Genomic DNA, 21,766 nt, shown 5'->3' with positions numbered 1-21,766 from the left:
GTGGGCACGTTAACGCAAAACTTTACACAAAAGCATGCAAAAGTAAAAGTGATACACACACACAGACACAAATACGCACACCTGGAAAAACAGAAAGACATTGCAATGTGGATCATTGCACACAGAGTGGATTTTTTCTTTATTAGTTGGAGTGGCTTAACCCCTGAAAGAAGGATGCGAGCATATGTACACTTATTTACAGCGCGTCCGACCGAGTCTTTGGCGTGGGCGGCGTTCAGAGGAGGCAGATAAGGCTCTTTCCCTCCTCAATCTCCTCCTGCACTTTGTCGCTGGACGTGGCGATCTCGGCCTGCGCCGAGAAGACGGCGCACAGGAAGGTGAGCGCCGTGCCGCCGGCGGCCGTGTAGAAGGCCCAGCCCATGGAGCACAGGCCCACCCGGTACGGCGAGGCCTCCACGCCACAGTACAGGCGGGCCTTCTCCGAGCCCCAGCCGGCGGGGTACAGCATCAGGCCCAGGATCAGGAACAGGCCTGGCGAAAGGGGGGCACATGTTAATTGGGGGCTTGAGCTAAATAAAGAACCATATCCCAATTCCTCACTTCTAAGAAGGTATGCACACATGCAAAACCAGATTTCAATGAAACGGAATTAAAGATTTGAAATGTTGACATTTTTCTCATACCACAAAAATCTGGCGTTTGAACAGGGGGGGTGTAGACTTCTTATACTGCATGCGTGTCATTGTGTGCCTTTCTATGGCTTTGTTTCTCTTTGTGTGGAAGGCGTGGTGTGGTGAGAAGGAAATGAAAAGTAGGTCATAAATTCTTTCCACATGTTGTTGCGCTACATCTGACGTGCAGGCCGGCCGGCCGGCCACGCTGACGAATTGAAGGGATGCCTTGAATGGATGGGCCAGCCGTGCACGCACACACAAAATTAATTAGCAAAAAGGAGAATGACCTCATCATGAAATGAACTATTTTGTCTTCCATTTCTTGAAACGTTAGGAAGCACTTTTTTTTTAAAAAAATACTCGATATGACTGATAGTCATGCGTCTCACCGGCGATGCCTTGCAGCAGTCCGCAGACATTGAAGATGCTCTTCTTCATGATGCTCTGGAAGCACATGGTGAAGACGGAGATGAAGGCCACGGCGCACAGCAGCAGGATGCCGGCCGCCAGGAAGATGGACGTGGCCTGCCAGAACCCGCTGGCGATCTCCCCGAAGTGGACGGCGTACGGGCCGCACAGGACGCCGCCGCGCTGGAGGTGCGGCAGCTTCACGCACCGGCCGTAGATGCCCAGCGTGGGGCGGTAGGCCTCGCCGGCCGAAGACGACGACGAGGAGCCGTGGTGGTGGCGCTCGGGCGTGCGCGGGAAGCCCACCAACCAGTCGCTGCTCATGAAAGCGATGAGCTCGCTGAAGGCCGCCACGATGCTCAGCAGCGTCCACAGCATGGAGCGACACGTCACGATCACGTGGCACATGGTCGACGCCAAAGTCTCAGCTCTTCCGCAAATCCTTCACGGCTTTTGTGGACTTTAAGTTCTTCTAAAAGTTCTTGTTTCAGGAGTTCCACAAGTCCTGGTATTAGGTCCTCTTCAGTCCGCTCTGCTTCTGGCTCCAGTTCTTGCTTTAGTGGTTCTTTAAGTCCTTGTTTTGTCCTTCCAGTCCTTCTTTAATTCATTCACTTCCTTGTGTGAAGTCCTTCCAATTTGTGTTTTAGCCCCCTCAGGTTCTTCGAGCTCTTCTCAGTTCTTCCTTGAGCCCTTAAAAGTCCTTCTCTAACTCCTTCCTCGCCTTCTTTGAGCCCTTTCTCTCCTTGTTTAAGTCTTTGGGTCTAGTCTTCCATTTAATTCCTTGTTTCTGTCATTCTCGTCATTCGGTTCTTCTTCTCGTCCCTTTTGTCAGTCCCACTGGTACTTTGGAGTCCTTTTAATTTGTCTGGTCCATGTTGTGGCCACTTAACTCCTATTGAGTCCTTTCCTCTCCTTTTTCGGTCCTCTTCAGCCCTTTTTATGAGTTGAAGAACTGTTTTTGTTTTCCAGGTCACCTTGCTGCTCGGTGTTTAACTTCTGACCGCCGTTTGATTGGCTGGCCGCCTCCTGGCAGTTTTGCAGCGCGTTCCGCCTCTACATCGTTTTAAGGTGGCGTCCAACCCCCGGTAGCCAGGTCACACCTGCCAGATAGTAAAACAGCGAGAGGTGAATCACTTTTTTGTTGACCTACTTTATGATGGTTTCATTTTAAAAGGCGCTTTTTTGGATGACGGCACCATTCCGCCCTCCAGCTGGCCCATCGCGGCCGTAAAAGTGCCACAAGATGTAAACAAACAAACAGTCGCCATGGCGACAGTACAGCCAAGATCTGAAAACCGTTTCCTGTTAGTGACAAAAAAAAAAAAATAACTGCTGACGAGCTAGCTTGAGCTGATAAGGGCCGACATTTCCACTCACGATTTTAACGTCTTCAAGGTTTTTCTTTTTTCATGATTTTTTATCATGTTGTAATGTAAACGAACCACCTTGATCCTTGATGAGCATTCTGGCTCGTCTTCAGACAAACCGAGAGCAGCACGCCTGGCCAATGTGCAACCGCTGCCGAGGGTTCAAAGGTTAAATGTCCTGCCGCGACCTGGCGTCTCATCCGTGCAGCTGCGTCCAATTATCGGCGCCGCGTCACGTGTTTTGTGGCAGAGAGGAGTTAGGCTTCGGTGAATGGCCGACAAATGTTTGACCCTCACAAAAAGAAAGAAGCCTTGAACGCATTTGTCTCGGGTCCCCGTCTCATCAAAGGCGCTCTCGGGATACTGCAAACTCTCAAAGGCGTTGCGGCGAGGCCAGCGCTGACGGGATTGAGGTCATCGTTTTTGAACGCCTTGCTGGAAAAGCGGGGGACGGCCAGGATCAAAGACACGCCAAAGACTGCACAACGGCTTAGCAACATATGGAGCAGGACGCGCAGGCTAATTTCAACAAGACAAAAAACTACGTGCGTAAAGTGTTCTATATTTATATATATTTTTTCATCCTTGGGGTATTTTGCTGAAAGCATGTTATTTACACCCCTGGGAAGTGTTTTTAATTGTGCTGAATAGGCTTTATGACAACTAATTGGGGCAGGGCATCTATTGGTTTGTTTGAGGAAGCTGAAGCATCTTTATCTTTGGCCAGGCAGACTTTTTCTATCGGAGCTTTGTGTTCATTTCAATGAGGCCGTTGTACGTCGGGGAAGCTTATCAGCGGTCCCGTCACGTGACACCCGAGCAGCCGTTACGCTATCAGGCGCCGGCTGACCCCAGGTCAGCTGCTTAATGGAGAGCCTCAGGGACAGCTTTTTTTTTTCTCCCTGGTCTCTTATCTCTTCTTTGCACGCTAAAGCGGACAGGAACTCCAGTGTTTCCTTGTAGACTTGACAACATGACCTACATGAATGATAAAGAAGTCAAATCCCACCAAAATAGAAAAGATGTCGCAAGCCAACAATGGGCTTAGTAGGTCGCGTGCAGATTTTGGATGCCTTGTCACCAAGTGAAAGGGAATATTGCTGGTGAAATAAGAGCGGGACGGCGGAGTCAGCTTTTCCACCAGCCACCGAGCCAATCTTTCCGAACACCTCAGCACATCTGCAGCCATGTTTTGATCGGGAATATCGAGGGCGTATTACATCAGCTCCAGCGTCTCCGTGGAGGCTCGCGGTCCGGTTCTTCGCGACACTCCAAGTGGCTAGGCCACCCGGAGCCGTCCCGCACTCACCCCTCCCACACGTGTGCTCTGATCCGCCAGGAAAGAGGGGTCACTTGGTGAGAGGGTCCACATGGTGGCCACTCTCGTGCAGCGAATCTGGGTTAAGATAACAAACGGAGCTGGATCTCCCCTCTTTTGTCTCGCTGGGCTTTTTCGTCAGCTCTCTCCAACGGGCCAAGAGCAACATCCCGTCATGTGGGAGCGCTCAAAGCCGATGAGCTCACCGCGTGGCAAAGCTCCCTCCAGGCATGGTCAGATAAGAACGCTGCCAGGATGTCAAGGAGCCCGTCCGGACGTTTCATCCGCCATCTCGCTGACCTTTGTGTTCGCTGACACAGGAAGCGCAAATGAGTTCCACATGTTGGAGGTCAATGAGGAGGACCTGATACAAAACAAAATGCTGACTCACATTAAGCACCTGTCTGTCTCGACTGCGGACTTTTTTTAACTCCGGTCAGAGATTTAAGTCGCCGATTTTAGGACTCGCCGAGTGGCCGACGTGCATATTAGTTACGACCCACTGACTTGATTTATGACCAGCTTAACCAAAGTAATGACTCGACTGGGTTGAATTTTAGCGGCGACCCGACTTCTCCTTCTTGACTACCGCCACAGTTTGACTTCTAAGTTATTGGATTTCCGTTAACGTCCGCAAGCGGGATTTCACATGTTGCTTGATATCAATAAAAGTAGCTCGAGTTGATTCCGCGGCTACGCTAAGCGGCACCGTTAAGTCTATACGTCTTTCTCGCACGGTTCCAAACTAAAGTTTTTCCACTAGCTTTTTGGCTTTGGAAGTTCCAGCGTTAAATTTTACAGCAGATAAACATTCCTGGGAGTTGGCGATGCCATTGAAAGAAAATAAGACACGGCATTACAAGAGTCAGTGGGAGGATGAGGCCGTTTGTCGCTTCCACTTTACAGTCAAACAGACAAAACAAAAGAGATCTCAAAGAATTTGCACTGTAAATATTTTGCAAGCCGGAAAACGACTTGTTGGCAGCTCTTCGGTTTCTTGCCGAGAGACAAATCTATCGAGACCGGGTCTATTTTTTTTTTGTCCAAATATGCATCTTTTAAGCGTTGTCGTTTGCACGCTTATGACATCACTACCGCCAGGACGACTCGTGTGGAAAGAGATGGCCGCTGAGGAGCAAACGCGTGGAAAAAAAAAAAAAGATGGGAGATACAGATGGAGGAGGGAACATTTGGCACTGCAAGGAACCCGTCGAGAGTTTTCCAGTGGAAGAAAAAAAATAAAATAAAATCACATAACGGCCACATAAAAGCCCGCTGCGAGATGCAGGTTACCAGGCGACGGCTCAAAAGAACCAAAACAAACGCGCCGGGGGCAAAGTATCCGATAGCTGACGGTTGCATTTTAGATCTCCGGCCCGTAAAAATCGACCTGACCCACGAGGGATGTTGGGTGGATGTTGTCTGCAACCGGAGAAGCTCGGCGTCACGACCATCTGAACGCTATGAAGAGCCTTCCACCAGCACGTGGAGGCAGATGTGGAACATGCAAACAATCACAGGAAAAAAAGAAAAAAGAAAAACGACGCGCTGCATGTTTACGTCCATCTGTCCTTAGTTAGAGGTAGAAATAATGCATACATTAGAGGGATGAAAGCCTAACAGGAAGTGACCCAAAAATGTTTTTTTCTTGCATTACGCTCACGTTACAAGGTCTGGCCCAAAAATTGAGAAAATATCTGGACCTTCATATACCTGAGGAACACTTCTCGCGCACTGCAAAAGTATTGGGACACACACAGGATTCAAGGAGATGGAGTAGTTAAAGTTAAAATAAGGGGCCCTAAAACATTTCCCTGAGGGACTCCAGCAGGGAAAAGTATTTGGAAAATGCACAGACAGTGGAAAGAATATGGACTTCCAGCTTTACATCGTTGCTGAGGTTGCAGTTGGCCATGGTGGAGAACTTTTAGCACTCACGATTCTTCTTTGGGGGGGGGCATCAGAATAAACACACACACGGATGTGTTGAAGGTAAGGAAATCCCAACAGTGACGTCCAGAGGAAACCAACGTGGGAAAGAGTGGAAGAAAATAATAGTTGCGGTAAACAGGCGGCGCACCTGCGTGGCCCGCCGGGGGCACCGACACCTCCAGGGGGAGGGTCCATTTGACAGGGAGGTTGCGGTGGAGTCACAATTGTGTTGGCAGACACATGAAAACCTCTCCCAGGGGTCTTTTGACTACAAATATACAACATGTGCGGGAAAAAAAGGGTGATGGAAATGCTATTGTTAGCCAAAATAGGCTAACTTGAAGTTAGCAGTACAGTGGGTAAAATTTTCACACGGGCAGCCAGCGCTCGGTCAAGACAAATTTCACGCGTCGGAAAAAAGCACAATGGTGCTAAAAGTGGAAGCTAAGTGAAAGGGAGCTAAATTGGGGGTTACATTCTTCACACCTCTTTCCTCGGCTTGCTGACGGGTCGGGGAGCCCCGAGGGGCCTCGAGTAACTCTCTGTTTCTCACTCTTAGCACTCAAGAGCGCGGGGGGCCTGGGGCTCGACACTGCGGCCATTATGTTTAACCATTTCCAGCCCCACCTGAACCCCCAAAACATCGAAAAAAGCCGCTTCAATTCTTTGCGCTCGTGTTTTCCAGGCCAGACGAAGGAAATGGGTAACCGGGCTACGCTCGGGCGGAAGGTATTTTGTCGGATATTGGGAAGCATTGTTCCCACCGTCTTTTTGTGCGGGCTTTAATCCCGACTTCCCCGCGGGCTCCGACCTGCTGAGATTCCCACAAATTCTCAAGCGGCTTTATCCCAACAGCTTTGGGAATGGCGCTGAATCAAAAGATGTAAGGGGGGGTGGGGGGTTAAAGTCGAGTAAAAAAAAAAAAAAATGGTGTCACAGCATTAATGTTGAACTTGACCACGAAAAACAAGGAAGAGATAACAGGAAGCAGGCGGCTGACATCAACAGAGACTATTTTGGACGTGACAAATGAGCACCTTGTTTGTTATGGCAAGGGGGCTTTCCATTTTCAAAATGACCTTCACAGGTGGTCTCTCGTCCACACCATTGTTTTCCCCCGTATTGGAAAAACATACATCCCCCCCGACGGCCTCCCTCAGACACCCCCGACTTCCTTCAGCAATTTCCAAAGTCGGCGGAAGATGACGGCTTGCTCAAATATATAACGTGAGTGGACCGTGTGGAGTACAAAGGGGGACCAGTTGGCATCTGGACCAGTTGTGATGATTTCAAGATGAGTGATGGTGCCGTCCACCGGCAGGGAACAAAGACAGGAATGGCAATGGCTTTGTAGTTCTGCTCGTGAGAGGCCCGGAATATCAAAGCCAGGAGAAGCAGGAAGCCGGGTTTGTTTTTAGTATCGACGCCTGGCATGGAAACCTCGGCCCAAAGTGTTTGGATAAAACTGAAGACGCAAAGGGGCGGGACACCCACCTCTCACGTGGAACCTCCGGGTGGACTCCGCCGCCGAGGGATGACGAGAACGATGAGTCGACTGTTGACAGAAACAAGGCGGGACTGGTTACAAAACAATTCAAGGTTCAGCAAATGTTTGTATTCCAAATTTTATACGAGGCTTTTCCATCACATGACGGTCGCCGGTAAACGAGGTCATCCACTCGGGAATGTCTTCCTCCTTCAGGCCGCTTGGCTCCTCTCCAAGTCATGACACGCATACATCAGCCTGGAGATAATTAACTAATGGCTCTGCCGTCCGTTTACACGAGCCAGACCTCGGTTCACGAGCAGTTCACCGGCAGAGCGGGAAACCATCAGCACCGCTCCAACGGAGACCATTACATCGTCACGAGTACAAAAAGTACACACACCCCTCGCTTGCAGGAATTTCCATATTTTCTCAATCTTGAATTCCCACTTCCTGAAATTGCCGACAAACGATTCACATGGCATTTGTATTTGTTAGAAAAAATAAAAAAGACACAAACTCAGTGCTGCTGTCACCGATTTGATCTCAAAGAAATATAATCAAAAGAAAAATTTGCAATAAGCTTGGAATAATATGCAATTCCGACACTGGCGTGGGCGGGATCACGAGGCGTGACGACCATAATAAAACATCGGCCACTGAGAATCGGGTTCCAGTAAAGCCTTTCCAAGTGAGGCATTTAGCTTGCAGCTAGCTCGCGGCTAGCTCTTGGCAAAGGGGCCTTGCTGATCGCTCCCACAGCTGGGGGAGGCCATTATGCGGGCCTGGGGGGGGGGGGGACATCTATAGGTATGCTCACAGCAGCCAGAACCTCCACAAAAGAATCTATTCAGGCGCTCTTTGGGGTAGCCCAGGCTTTTAAATTAGGTGCTAACTTAGCCATGAATTGGCTTTGGTCGAGATCTGACCTTGTGGTCTGATTATTAAGAGTTTCCTCTTTGACCGCCGTCATCAAATTTGTCATAAAAATACAAGACAGCAGTTTTGAGGGTTCAAAACATCATCTGCAAATGAAAAGTTTGGTTTTTCCTTAATGGCGCAACATCACGCAGCTCACCTCCATGCTAACCTTCATAAACACTTAAAGCTGCAAAGGTAAAAAAAAAAAAAAAAAAAGTGTTCTGTTCCCCGGGGCTCACACTGATTACACACTGGGCCGCTAATTCAATGCAACGAGCTAATTTCCTCCGTGTGTATGTTTTGTGTTGGTCATGTGCACGTGTGTCTGTTCATGCATGCGAGTGTGTGCAGACCGCACACACAAACATGACATCATGGTACAATGATGAAGCTGGACGTGCAACAGATGGCCGTCGATTTGGGAAAGCTGATTTATAATTGTTATTCTTCAAACAAACAAAAAAAACATGGCGGAGAAAGAAGGAGCGAGGGAATAGATCATTGGCAAAGAATGATGACGAACACAATGCACTAATTGAACTTTGCTCGGGCTTCTTTTGGTATAAAAACAGGTGTGGCTTCCTTCAGACTCGAAGTTGAGGTCTTGGAGACCACCGGCGAGTTGGAACAATCGTAATTTTGATGGCGTTGGACTTTTTAAGCACATGTTCCAAGTTGGTGTTTCCACGTATGTTGGAATATCCTTCAGTTTTACAACCTTTTTTTTTTTGCTGTCGCAATATTCCGATATGGGCAGAGTATTTGGAGTACTAACAACTTTAGCGATGCCCCTATTGTGGTTTTAGGGGTGTTGCGGAAACAACACAAAGGCTTATGATGGAAAAAGAATCCATTAAATGGAAAAAAATAAAAGAGCAGGAGTCAGATTGAACGATTTGAGACGACTAGCGGGAAGTCATAGCTGGCGGACGGGGGGGTATTTTCTAAAAGGGGACGGAGGGGGGGGGGTTGCTCCAGACGCCTGCCCCCAGGAGATGGATCACAGATGTCTGACCCCGGAACGCTGCAGTTAATTGTGAAACTAAAAGCCTTGTGCTGACTTTTTGTTTTTATCTCAAATGTTCGCCTCTTGGATCTTGTTTTCGGGTCAACTCAATGCTCTTTCAGTCAGGATCAGTTTCTTGTGAAATAAGTTGCTCTAATTTGGATTGGATTCTAGTGTCTAAAAAAAAAAAAAAGACAATTCATGAAAACCCTTTACTGGTATTTGACGTTAGCTTTGTGCGTAAGGTCCCGCGGGTCACGTAACATTATCCCGAGTCAGTCTGCGAGTCACCTGGAGAGTCGTCACACTACAAATCAAACCACAGCTGCTCAGACTATTAGCCAGTCTTGCGCTATGTGAACACGACACCAAATTAATTTTTACAACACACACAGTCTACATGGTCACGTCGACGTCTTGCGTACTAAAAAAAGGCCCGACAGACGATAGAGTCGAATCATTTGGTTTGAAAAGTGTCGCAGAAATTATTTCAAAACATTTGATTCAATAGTTGTCATTTTATAGCGTGCTATTGTTCTTAACGTGTCATAAAAACTGTCGAGGGAACGGATTAACAGCGTTTCCATTCATTTGAATGGGAAACAATGATTTCAGATACAAACATGGTTACAAAAAAAAAAAATCGAAAATGATATCTGAAGGCACAAATGTACTCGGCGCCAGCCTGCACAGCTGCGAGGCTTTCCCTCTTTGATCGAGATGATTTGGGCGGTGATGATGGAGCTGATGATGACGTCAAAGCGGCAGCCGTCTGCTCGCCCCCCCCACGGATAAACACCACTCCCCTGCAAACTCCCCACAAAAAGCCACTTCACCCTTCCCCCACAAGTCATTCACTCCTTCCTTTCTTTTAGGGGGAGTGCTTTGTTTTGGCCCAGGACCCCACCCAGTAAGCTCCAGGGGCTGCGGGAGGTTCTGGTCCGACCCCCACCGCAACCCCCAACAAAGAGCCGCCTAATCTAATCAAGAGTGCATGACTGCAATAAGTTTCACGCCGCTTTGTCGATTCCAAAATCAGCTGTTTGGCAGCACAAGTAGGACGGAAAGCCACGTGGGAACGTTCAAGTGCCTGCTGCACTCTGTCATATTTCACACCGACCTGACCTGTTGTGTTTTTTTTTTCTTCTTCATTTGAAAGTTTGTTGAACATCACACAAAGTCGGAAAAGCGCGGATGGACGATGCAAACGGGTCCAAAGTAACACGAGACTGGGAGAAAAAAAACACTTGTTTCATATAAAGCAGTATTAAGGCCACGCTGAAAAGAAATCAAAACAAAATTGACAAAAGCATTCACACGTCATTTTATGAGGGGAAAAAATGGCTTAACGTGACCAGAAAATTGTCGTAATATAACAAACAATAGGGTGTACGTTCAGACAAACAGATTTGAAATCTGCCGAGCTTTTACAGCTGAAAATATATGAAGACACATTACAAAAGTGGAAAAGACACCTCATCGCAGAAAATGCGTGTTTATTTTTGCCATTTCTATCTCCTCAAAAATGCTCCCAAAGCCTCTAAGAGGGATTTATGAGCGAAGACCAAAGCGTGGACAACTTCTGAAGAGCGTTCATGAAAGGCCCGCCATGTGGCCCACGTGCGGGGACGTTGTCGTTTTCCGCCGTACTGTACACTCTAATTTGGGTCCAAATGCACGCGTGACGACAGGACGCTCAGCTTTTCCGTGCTTTCAAAGTGTCGTAACGCAGCATCTGCACCCTTCGTCTGCCAAGAAAGACAGCGCGGCACTTTTTTTTGTGTGGCTTCAAAGAAGGAGAGCGGAGTTCCGCAGGGACAGGATGAATGAACCCCGGATTCCTTTTTAGTGCTTCTGAAAGGGGCCCTAACACGGTACCATGAGGGACGCCACAAGCCACAAGCATTGTCACAATAGCGATAGACCCCACCCCAAAACTTCACACCCTTAAATTGCAAAATTCACATATATCAATGAGCAATTGTCGGCATGGATCTGTTTTTCGCTTTACCGCCCGACACCCAACACCAAAGCGCTTTGTCATGGCTGACAACACTTTCACCCGAAGTCACAAAAGAAGATTAGCAACCTTAGACGCCGTCCACTGACTGCCAACGCCCCTGACGACAAATCACAGGCGGGAGGCATTAGTCGGGGTTAATGACACATTGAAATGACGCTTTGTGCAAAGGGCGCGACTTTGTTTGCGTGAACCCGATTCTACTTTCAGTTGCAGTTACGCTCCAGTCCGTGGGTGTATCGATTCAGTTGAGGAGGGGTACCCTGGATTGGTCGCCAGACTGTCAAAAGGGGCATGATGACAGATTTTTTATATATATATATATATATATATATATATATATATATATATATATATATATATATATACATATATATATATATTTTTTTCAAAGTCAAAGTCAGCTTTGTATATATATATATATATATATATATATATATATATATATATATATATATATATATAGTTTTGGTGTGGTAACTCCATGTCAAAATAAAAGCATTATTTTTCCCAATGTGTTGACGTCATAGTACTTTTGGCAGATTCAGCACAAGTCAACGTTGAATCCAGTCAAATTAATGCAATATTTGTTGACCAAAATAAGCTTGTTCGTTGATTCAATTGATCTTAACACGCGTTTAAGAAAAAACTACGTCGGATATACATATGCTTATAGGAAACAACAAAAATTAAGAGATGGATACGCCACATCAGAAGAGCTTCAAACCGAAAAAAAGTCTGTCAGCACGGCTTCGATAAGGCCAAGTATCTCGCTTCGAAAAGGAAACGTATGACAATTAGAGAACATGTATGAAAGTGTGTTGGGTGTAGTTTTTGTAGAGAGGAAGGCGAAATATTAGTTCAGAACTTACGTGGGACAGAGAGATGCTGAAGCAAGCGTTTGAAAACTCCCACGCGATGGAAGACTCCCTTCGTCAAAGTGGCTGGATGTTTTCCTCTCTTTTTTTGCTGTGAGATAAGATTCGGGCGAACTTTCCCTTTCCTTCGAGTGTGCAGTCTTCTGCTCTTTTTTGTTCCACGTCCTCCGTGGACCGCAGAAGAATGAATGGCCGCCGCCAACCTCCACGACAAATCTGGCCAGCCCAGTCAGTGGCGAACCGATGCGTGGGTGGGCGTGATCAAGTAGCCGGAAAGCCACCAATCAGCGACCAGCTCCTAGTAACAACAAATGGAAAACAAGAAGCGTGGAAGTAGCCAATCAAGACACCGCATTGTAAATAGTTAGCGAAGTAGTGGATATCACTTTAACATTTTTTGGATGAAATAATAACTTCAAAATTAATTGTAAAACATTTATTATTTTAATAAAAAATAGGTAAAAAGAGTGGTCATTGCTCCCAGCAATAACCAGTCTAAAGCAAGCTTTTGCATAAGTAGCCAATCAGGATGCCAGCAACCGTGATTTTATTTTAAGAGGAAGTCGATCAAAGTAAAATTAAAAAAGCACTTATTGAGTAATAATAATAATGACAAAAACACGAGTGATTAAAAAATAAAAATATATTCAATAAATACATTTTCAATAAATGTATCAATACTATGAACAGCAGCAAAGCAACAGTGATCAGCAACAAGCAATCCAAAGCAAGTTGCAGACATAATCAATCAGGACATCAGCACCATAGCTTCTCTTCCCAAAACTGTTTGTAAGGCCACGACGTTTATCAAGGAACAATGCGGCTCCTATAACGTCTCTCATTAGATTGCATACATGTCCCATTGAAATGTTCAGGGAGTCCTCATCATCATCTAGGCCCAGGGTCCCCAAGTTCCAGTGGGACCCGGGTCACAGCGTGGGTCCTCGTCGGGAAAGTTGACGGGCAGGGCGGTCTGCTGGTGGTGGTTCAGCCGGCCTAGGAGGCGCTCGACCACGGCGGGGTAAATGGCCGACACCTCGTTTCTTTCCTCTGGGTCCTTGTCCAAGTTGAACAGCATCACGGGCTTTAGGGGCTCTGAGCGCCAAGCCGAGGAATCGTTGTGGCCGGGCCGCGGAAACCAAACGCTGCAACCTGGACCGCATAGAAGAATTTGGCTTTTTCTTTAGATTGGTTCAGCTCAAAGGATTGATGACGCATTTTGGACCATAACTGGTTATGGGAGAAACCTAAACACGACACACCAAGCCCTCACCTGGGTATCCAGTGAGCAGCTTCCAGTTTGAGGATCTGATGGCAGCGTGGATGGACGTGTTGAAGCCGGACAGGAAGACTCCTTTGCCGTCACGCTTCAAGCCAGGACCTGCGAGGAGGACACTTTTAGGACATGTATCCAGCCGAGATAAACAAACTAAAGCAGGCTGAGGGTTGCGTGTTACTGACTTACACGGGGCCATGTCGTTGTACATGGGGTCAATGTTGTGCAGGAGCTCCAGTCTGGGCGAGGCGAAGCCTTTGCTAGAACACAAACGATGGTGCGTTAAACAAACACACACACGCACTGAACAGCACACAAGCGGGATGTGTAAATCTAAAACAGCGCTCCCGCCCGTCATGTGCTCCGACCGCAGCGTCTGATAACATAAATAACTCTGCGCCGCTTTCACTCTCTGCGGCCAATCAGAAAGCGGCGGCGCAGGTGGCGCTCAACTGAGGCGCAGCAACCAATGGGAGCGCCGCGGCGGGACGGGAGCTAGCACTTTGTGGTGCGGCGACCCCGAGTTTCACCTCCTCCTTCACCGCGTCCGCATTTAGGCAGCCAGCGAAAAGACATGTCCGTCAAAGTGGACTCAGCTGTTGTGAGGGAAAAACAAACGGCGGACTGCCCGACTCGTACGATTCGGAATTCCGGGAAGGATATACCTCGAAAGTGCATCCGTTATTCAGAAATCATCCAAACTTGCATTCTAATCATTCCAGCGTGATCAAATTTGCATTGTGATTATTTTTTCCAGGTCCTCTTTGCTTGTAAGCAAGCATTCGTCACCTGATAGCGTTCCAAACGTCGAATCCATCCAGAGGCTTGGTGGCGTTGAGGCGGCCCCCCGCCAGTCCCACCAGCGTGGGCAGCCAATCGGAGACGTGTAGCAGCTCCCGGCTGGCGCTGCCCGGCCGCTCCAGGAGCGGCCCGGACACAAATCCCACGCCGCGGACTCCCCCTTCCCACAGCGACCACTTCTGGCCTCGCAACGGCCAGTTGCTGGCGCCCTGTTCCGGCAGGCCGCCATTATCTGTCCAAGGGAACCAACCGGGTCACAACTCAGAGTAGGTGGCAGATTTTTGGATGTTTCTTTTTTGGTTGCAGGTGTTTATTACTGGTAAACGCTCACGGCGGACATTTTATGTCTTCATAAAAGGCGACTAGATGGAAAGAGGTTTTAACAGCATTTCCACCAGAGTGTTTAATGGCCACTTAATGAATAGGCTGATGTCTTGGCACAGCTATTTAAAACCCTGAGCTGCACTCTGTTGGACATGCAGGGTACTGCAACTACATTTTTCACATCCCGGATGATTGGAAGTGTGTGTGCGTACCTGTGGAGAAGACCAGGACAGTGTTGTCCCAAAGTCCAGCCTGCCGCAAGGCCAAGCTGATGTTGCCCACCGCCTCGTCCATGGCCGACACCATGCCGGCGTAGACTCGGCGATGCGGGTCCTGGATGAAGGCGTAGGGCGCCACGTAGCGCTGTGGCACCTGCAGAGGTGCATGGACGGCCTGTAGTGCTACGTACAGGAACAGAGGCTGAAACATAAAAAAATAATGATTAACTTCATATATTTGAGAGGAAAATATTGGCGAGTCACCTTTTTGGGGTCATGTTTGGCAATGATCTGGACGGCCCTCTGGCTGAACATCTCAGTGGAATATTGGCCTTTGTATCCCGAAGCGGGCGCTTCGTCCTCCCGCAGGTCTAAAGCGCAGCGGGTCTGGTTGATGGCAGCGATGGGGTCACAGCGGACGTGAGTGTAGTAGTCCTCGCTCCCCGTTAGATAGCCTGGAGAACATATCAATGTCTGTTCCATGTCTGTGGTGAGACTCATTCACGTACAAACCAAAGTAGGAGTGGAAGCCACGTCGCGTGGGCAGGCAGTCCTTCTTGTACATGCCCAGATGCCACTTGCCCACCATGTGTGTGGCGTAGCCTGCTTCGGACAACAGCTCGGGCAGGAGCGTCTCGTTCAGCGGCACGCAGTACGGCTGACACGGCCAGATGATCTGGTGCTGCATTCCCGTGTGGATCTGTCAATGTCAAACATGCTGATGAAAGACCAAACCAGAAGAGGAACAACAGTAACCACATCCACATTTTATAACTGTCACTGCCACGATAGTACTGTGCCTTACTATTATTTTGATCAGTAATCATTATTATGATCATCATAATTATCATTCCATCACAACAACTCAATGACCTCCGAGTGTGGTGTGTCTCACCTGGTAGCGTCCTGTCATGAGCTGGTTCCTGGACGGGGTGCAAAGGGGCTGGACGTAGTAGTTCTCCAGGCGGACCCCCGCGGCCGAAAGCTTGTCCAGATTGGGCGTGTTGATCTCCGAGCCGTGGTAGCCGACGTCGTACCAGCCCAAATCATCCGCCAGGATGAACACGATGCTCGGCTGCTTGGAGCCCGACGTCGCGGAGGAACCGAATGTCAACAGCAACGCGACCAAAGTCAGCTTTTCGGTCATGTTTGTCTTTAGATTTGAGCAAAGTGGAAGTGAAATGGCGTTCAGAAAATAAGGTAGAAAGCCTGCAAAAAATAACTTTTTCTGTTGAATTAAGCAAATAGTTCAGCCGCGACTTTTGAAAGCTCTGCCACCGACTCAGGAGCCAACCAGATGCCCGGAAAGAAGATGTCCGGGTCACGTGAGAAAACCGGAAGTGGTAACAGCAGAACGGAAGCGGTGATGCTGTCATTACGATATTAACTTGATTAAAGTAACAATTTAGATTTGTCATCTTTGTTGTCGATTTGAATATTAAAATTATTCTAGCAAAAATGTGACAATATTTGTTTTACATTTTTGGGGGTGACAAGCTGTTTTTTTCCTTCCAATTATTATTTCTAAATTTTGATATGAGTGGAATAAATGCAGGCATTGTTTTACAATTTTCATTGTAGTATGTACTGTAGTTCTTCCAAAATTTGAAAGGTCTAACTAATTATAAAACAGTAATCCATTCTGATTTCCAGAAGACAGCAAGTTCTATACACTTTATTTCTCACGGTATTAATGTACAGTATATTGTTTATTTCATATTTGTTAAAAAAAAATAATTATAAAAACTGTACAAATGTTTAATTCTGTGACTTACTAAAATGGTAATGGCATTATATCTCTAATTGTAAGAAACAAAACGTAAACCATGGAATTATAAAATGAATTAAGACACTGCGGTTCAAGTATGTCATCAAACGTGAACGCTAACGCCCATGTGAAGCCTTGCCACCATTGTGCAGATTTTTTTTTTTTTTTATGCTTTGCTCTTGGCTTTGTTCTGCAAGCGGGTCCTCGTGGGCTCGGTGAGCACCAAGGGCTCCTGGATAACGGCGGCCGGGTACTTCTTCCCCAGCAGCTCCACCTCCACCTTGCGGCTCTCCGAGGACAGCTCCACGGGCAGGTAGGCGAAGGCCAGGCTGTGCTGGGCGCTGTAGCTGTAGGCCCCGGACGTGGTGTTGCCCACCACCTGATCGCGGAGACGCCAGTGAGCGCGAGTTTAAAAATCCAAGGGATTTTGCAACAGCCGAGCGTGGCGAGGGCAAACCTTTCCGTCGTGCCACACCGTCTCGTTGCCCTCGGGGTCCACGTCGTGCGTTTCCACCGCGAGGTAGGACAACTTCCTCTTCAGGCCCTTGGCTTTTATCTCCTGAAGTGCCGCCTTGCCGATGAAGTCGGCCGGCTGCTCCCATACAAAAAAAAAAGTATTATGATTGAACATCAGAAGAGCTAGCTAACTTGGTTACCTTGTTGAGCTTGATGAAGTAATCTAAGCCTGCCTCCAGAGGGTTGGTGTCACAATTCATCTAGAAAGAGGAACAAGAGTCATGAAAAAGCCTTTGAGGGGTATGAAAGGATCTACCTCAGCCCCCCATCCTCTGAAGCCTTTCTCCAGCCTGAGGGAGGCCATGGCGTAGGTGCCGAAGTTGTCGATGCCTTCCTCTTCTCCCGCTTCCATTATGGCCCGGTACACTGCCGCCATGTCCTTCTGGCTCATGTACAGCTCCCATCCCAGTTCACCTACAAGCACCAGTGAGGTCAGCAAAAATAGAAGCAAGATCCAAACAACGGCTTGCGTACCAGTGTAGGAGATCCTGATGGCTCGGAGCTTCACGCCGGCCAACTGGATCAACTTGCACTGGAGAAATTTAAACCCTGAATGGCTCATGTCCTCCTGGGTGAGCTTTTGAAGGACTGTGCGAGAGTTGGGACCGGCGACACCCAGTACGCCGATTTCGTCCGTCACGTTGGCGATGTCAACGTCGTAGCCACCGACGGCCGCTTCTGTCTCGATCCACCTACAGGGTGCGCCAAAAGTCAGTTTCTTTGCTTCTCAGGGGATCATTGGAGGGGGGGGGTTGCCCCCACCGTCCTCACGCTAGCTGTCCAGTATTTATAGCTGCAATGAAAACTCTTGGCATGTGGACGTTTGGCCAAATTGCTACGAGAGGCTTCTACACGAAACTGATCTGAGTTGAATTGCAAGCGGAGGCTTGAATTTATGACCTGCAGTTTGCAGCCAAAGGTGAAGTTGGACGAGCAGCTGGTGGGACGTTTTGGGTTTCAGCCAGCGGAGCAGAGTCAGAATCATTCCAAAGCGGCTTCAAATTGAGGTTTGTATCGTACCTGAGGTCATGTAGCTCCGACCCTGAGCCGGTGATGAGCAAAAACTCTCCCGGTGCCAACTGGGTGATGGTGACCTCAGCGTAGACTCTCCCGGTGGGCGTCAACATGTGGCTGATGTTCGTCTGGCCCACCTGAAGGCACAAAGGGTGTGACGTGACATCCGGGGGCCGTTCCGCATGTGTGAAGGTTCTCACCTTGGGCATGGTGTTAGCAAACAAGCGGTCCAGCAACTTGAGAGAGTCGGCGCCCTTCACAACAAACTTGCCGAAAGGCGTCAGGTCGATCACGCCCACCTTCTCCATCACCAGCTTGCACTCTCTGCCGACGGGCTCAAACCAGTTTGTGCGCCTGAAACTGGGCCTGGCGACGGACACGAGGAAAATCAGCTCTTGGTTTACGGTGGATCTCGGCTCCGGTTCCGCCTTACTTGTATCCGGTGTCGTCTCCCGCTTTATAAAACCAGTGAGGTTGCTCCCAACCAGCGTGGAAGCCCATGGATGCTTTGTCCTTGAGAAGATCGTAAACGCCGCTCTTGCGGCAGGTGGGTCGGCCGGCGAAGCGCTCCTCCTTGGGGTATCCGACTGGGAAGGGAGGACAAGGAGTCTATGTCATTTGGTTCTCTAGACTGGACCAAACCAGATTCAACCATCTACTGAATCATTCCTTCACATCTGGCTGGAGACGCAGCTCCTCTTGCTCTTACCCACATTATTGAAGCCATAAGATTCTCGGGCTTTGGCGCACAGGAAGGGCACGTCGACCCAGCTCCCGTACCGGTTGGGGTCGCATTCAATCAGGTCGTACGGCGGCTCGCCGTTTCGAATCCAGTCGCTGAGGAATTTCCCCACTCCGCCAGCGTGGATGACTCCGTACCTGAGTACGGGAAGCGATGGGAAGCATCGCCGCCGCTGCTGTTCCTCAAGTGGCGTCTTACCCGAATCCGATGGCCGTCCAGTAGTTGCGAACTCCTTGATGCGGTCCGACCATGGGCAGTAGGTCGGGGGTGTACGTGATGGGGCCAGACACGATGTTGATAATGTCGGCTTTCTTGAGCACCGGAACCATCTCCATGGCCATTTCCACGTGCTCCATGATCCGGTCCAGGTCCGACTCAAACAGCTCCTTGCCAAAACCTGTAGCAGTGAGACATCCCTGCTCTGAATCCAAAAGGACTCAACAAAGGGTCGCGAGCCAACACACAGACCTGGGGGGACGCCGTCTCGGACCCAAGAGTCCTGAAGGACCATCTTCTCCATCTTTTCATAAGGCCCAAACAGAAGGCCGTCCCTTTCCTGGCGCAGGTAGTACGAGCCCTCCAAATCTCGGATGACGGCCAGCTCCTTCTTGAGGGCTTTTACTTCTGGCACAGTGGCGGTCACAACATACTGGTGGTGCACCGGTATGGTCGGATGCTCAAACCCGATCATCTTGCCAACCTCGCGGGCCCAGAAACCTGAGACGGAGGGTTGGAAACTATCATTGCATGCTCTAACTTTTTTTTCCTCTTCTTCTATTTACTCATGCCAGCACTTGCTCAATACCTGGAAAGTATCTTGAGGTAACGTATCACTGTTGTGTTATGTCATTTGAAAAATATAGGTAACGTCCAAAGTCCGTGTGTTGCCGCCAGCTGCTGATTCCAGACCAGTCGATGAAGTTATATTTAACACAGACAGCGGTTACGAGGCAGATATGTTGAAAGCGATCTCGCCGGCTCGCCCTCATTTATAAAGGCTAATTTTATTCATACACGAGTTAACCTGCTTTGCGTCATAGCTGCTTTACTGTGATGTTAATGATTGGACAGCGTGTCTGGGTATGCAGGCAAGGACGGAAAACGGAGGCTGAAAAACAAAACGGACCAAGAAAATCTCTTGTGAAAACCGCCCGGACCCAGTTCAAGCTAGTTTTCCCTGAATCTGAAGCGCTCCATGTGTGCAAAGGTCTGAGGAGTTAGATAACGCGTTTAGTTGAATAAAGGCTGAAAATGTCTCGACTGCAGAAATAAAATACATTTCTAAACTTTAACATTGATTCAGTATTTTTCACACAAATCAGTCTAAAATAATGTTAATTTTTAACCAGCTTCCCTGCTCGAAGCTTTCCATCCACCTGAAATTTTCAGATGGATGGCGATCGGGTTCAAACCTGTGGCGTTGACCACGCGATTGGCCCGGATGGTTCCGTGAGGCGTCTGCACGTCCCATTTGCCGTCGGCTGTGGGCGTGAGGCCCGTGACGGGGGCCGGGTTGTAAATCTGAGCGCCGTACATGCGAGCGCCCGCCGCCAGCGCCATGGTCAGGGAGTACGGGTCGATATGGCCATCTCCCGGGGTGTACAGACCGGCCAAGACCTGAAACCAGCGGACAGCATATAAAATGTTACTATCGAAGTCTTTTCTTGCCTGGCATTTGGACTGCACCTTGTCCATGTTGAGCAGAGGGAAGAGCTCCTGGATCTTCTCAGGCCCAATCATGTACTGCTCCGTCACATGCCAGTGGGTTCGGGTCATCTGGTACTTCATCTCATCCACACGGGCAGCCGTCGACGCGATGCGGACGCTGCCCGGCTGATGAAAGCCCACCGCCTGCTCGCACCAAAACCCAACATCAACAGTTGCCTCGAGAGCATCTTCAGGCAGACCAAGCGGCAGCTCACCTGTCCAGTCTCGGCTTCCAGCCGCTCGTAGAGTTTTACGCTGTCATAGTGGACTTTCTTCAGGTTGATGCCCGGATGGTAATAGGTGGTCAATCCGGCCTATGATGAGGAAAAACAAAGTGAACTCTGAGCCTGATATCAGTCATTTGAATCTTCTGGTTCCACATCAAAGTATACTTGAAGGTCCAGTCGTAAAAGCCAAATAAAATGGCAAGCAAAGTACCGCATGCCAAGTGGATCCGGCGGTCAGTTCGGACTTCTCCAGCAGGACCACGTCCTTCATGCCGCTTTTGGCCAGGTGGTAGACGAGACTTGTGCCCACGCAGCCCCCTCCGATGACCACCGTCTCGGCTGTGTCCTTCCATCGCTTGCCCAATACGGAAGACGTGTCACTGACGGGATGGGGCAAAAATGTTTTTGCACAACAAAATTAATTTGATTTCAAATGATGATCCGCAGCACTACACAGTATTACAATTTAGGGCGCATCTCTTCTATAAAACGCAAACAAATCAACAACAGCGCCTCTGCTGGTTGCAGCGAGCAGTGCAACAGCTCCGCGTGAATGTCTTGCGAGACATCTCCATTTTTTTTTCATTGCCAATGCTCTGAAGCTTTATGATGCATTTACAAAAGTAGGCCAGTCGACTGGTGGTGTTTCTCACCTTTGCTCATCTCTTCTCCTGGTCGTGCAGCTGAAAGTCCGCGAAGGCTGAAGAAGGGAAAGAGGACCAGAATGCGCCCTGGAGCGTAGGTGCACCTTGACTAGCTTTAACATGAGAGCAGACATGACTCTTAAAAGCGAAAAAAAAAAAAAGAGGCACCGGCTGGAGAAATTGACGTGAAGTTATAAAGGCCTCACTGGCCCTGCAACTGGACTCTGGACCCGCCCCACGGGGTCGCCGGCCGTCTGTAGACGTAACTTTAACTCTCTCCACCACCCTCAATGTAGGTCACGCTAACACTATTATTCATTTTTAGATATACGGCTTATTGAATGTTACTTTTGGAAGAAAATGGATTCAATAAAATAATATTAAAACATTCTTAATATTAATTTTTCTTATTATTTCATGTCATATTAATGTATACTATCAATTATTATTTGTATTTTTTTTTTTTCAGAATAAGTAAATCGTGTGGATCTTAGAACTCCACAGAATTTAAAATGATTAAAAACTAAAACACAGAATTGTCTCCTGAAAACAGCTTTA

General features: G+C 48.4%; 3 protein-coding genes across 4 annotated transcripts; all 3 read right to left on the bottom strand.

The window, feature by feature from the left end:
• Window positions 1-106: 106 nt before the first annotated feature.
• Window positions 107-12,225, bottom strand: lhfpl2a (LHFPL tetraspan subfamily member 2a). The gene is made up of 4 exons (XM_088392591.1): window positions 11,966-12,225; window positions 7,155-7,215; window positions 1,025-2,143; window positions 107-492 (listed from the first exon to the last, which is right to left on the bottom strand). The coding sequence occupies exons 3-4, from the start codon at window positions 1,449-1,451 to the stop codon at window positions 236-238; spliced, it is 684 nt and encodes a 227-aa protein (XP_088248717.1). The 5' UTR covers window positions 1,452-2,143; window positions 7,155-7,215; window positions 11,966-12,225; the 3' UTR covers window positions 107-235.
• A 167-nt stretch (window positions 12,226-12,392) lies between these two features.
• Window positions 12,393-15,922, bottom strand: arsb (arylsulfatase B). 2 transcript variants are annotated; one of them, XM_088391928.1, is made up of 8 exons: window positions 15,486-15,919; window positions 15,104-15,290; window positions 14,855-15,045; window positions 14,585-14,792; window positions 14,037-14,280; window positions 13,437-13,507; window positions 13,245-13,352; window positions 12,393-13,123 (listed from the first exon to the last, which is right to left on the bottom strand). In XM_088391928.1, exons 1-8 carry the CDS (start codon window positions 15,735-15,737, stop codon window positions 12,864-12,866), a joined length of 1,521 nt encoding a protein of 506 aa, XP_088248054.1. In that variant the 5' UTR covers window positions 15,738-15,919; the 3' UTR covers window positions 12,393-12,863. The 2 variants fall into 2 exon arrangements, with proteins under 2 accessions (XP_088248054.1, XP_088248053.1); XM_088391927.1 differs by having other exon boundaries at window positions 13,245-13,507; window positions 15,486-15,922.
• Window positions 15,923-16,236: 314 nt separating this feature from the next.
• On the bottom strand, window positions 16,237-21,458 carry dmgdh (dimethylglycine dehydrogenase). Its single transcript, XM_088391926.1, has 16 exons — window positions 21,218-21,458; window positions 20,776-20,944; window positions 20,553-20,651; window positions 20,317-20,481; window positions 20,043-20,247; window positions 19,099-19,347; window positions 18,829-19,027; window positions 18,598-18,767; window positions 18,322-18,475; window positions 18,089-18,254; window positions 17,895-18,025; window positions 17,349-17,566; window positions 17,131-17,288; window positions 17,015-17,074; window positions 16,816-16,950; window positions 16,237-16,737 (listed from the first exon to the last, which is right to left on the bottom strand). The coding sequence occupies exons 1-16, from the start codon at window positions 21,340-21,342 to the stop codon at window positions 16,525-16,527; spliced, it is 2,616 nt and encodes an 871-aa protein (XP_088248052.1). The 5' UTR covers window positions 21,343-21,458; the 3' UTR covers window positions 16,237-16,524.
• Window positions 21,459-21,766: the final 308 nt, after the last annotated feature.

The sequence above is a fragment of the Syngnathus floridae genome, chromosome 12, assembly GCF_059516105.1.
Source record: "Syngnathus floridae isolate MCC-2025c chromosome 12, RoL_Sflo_1.0, whole genome shotgun sequence".
NCBI lineage: Eukaryota > Metazoa > Chordata > Actinopteri > Syngnathiformes > Syngnathidae > Syngnathus > Syngnathus floridae.
Note: the sequence above shows the minus strand (reverse complement) of the source record. Positions and strands in the feature narration are given on the sequence as shown.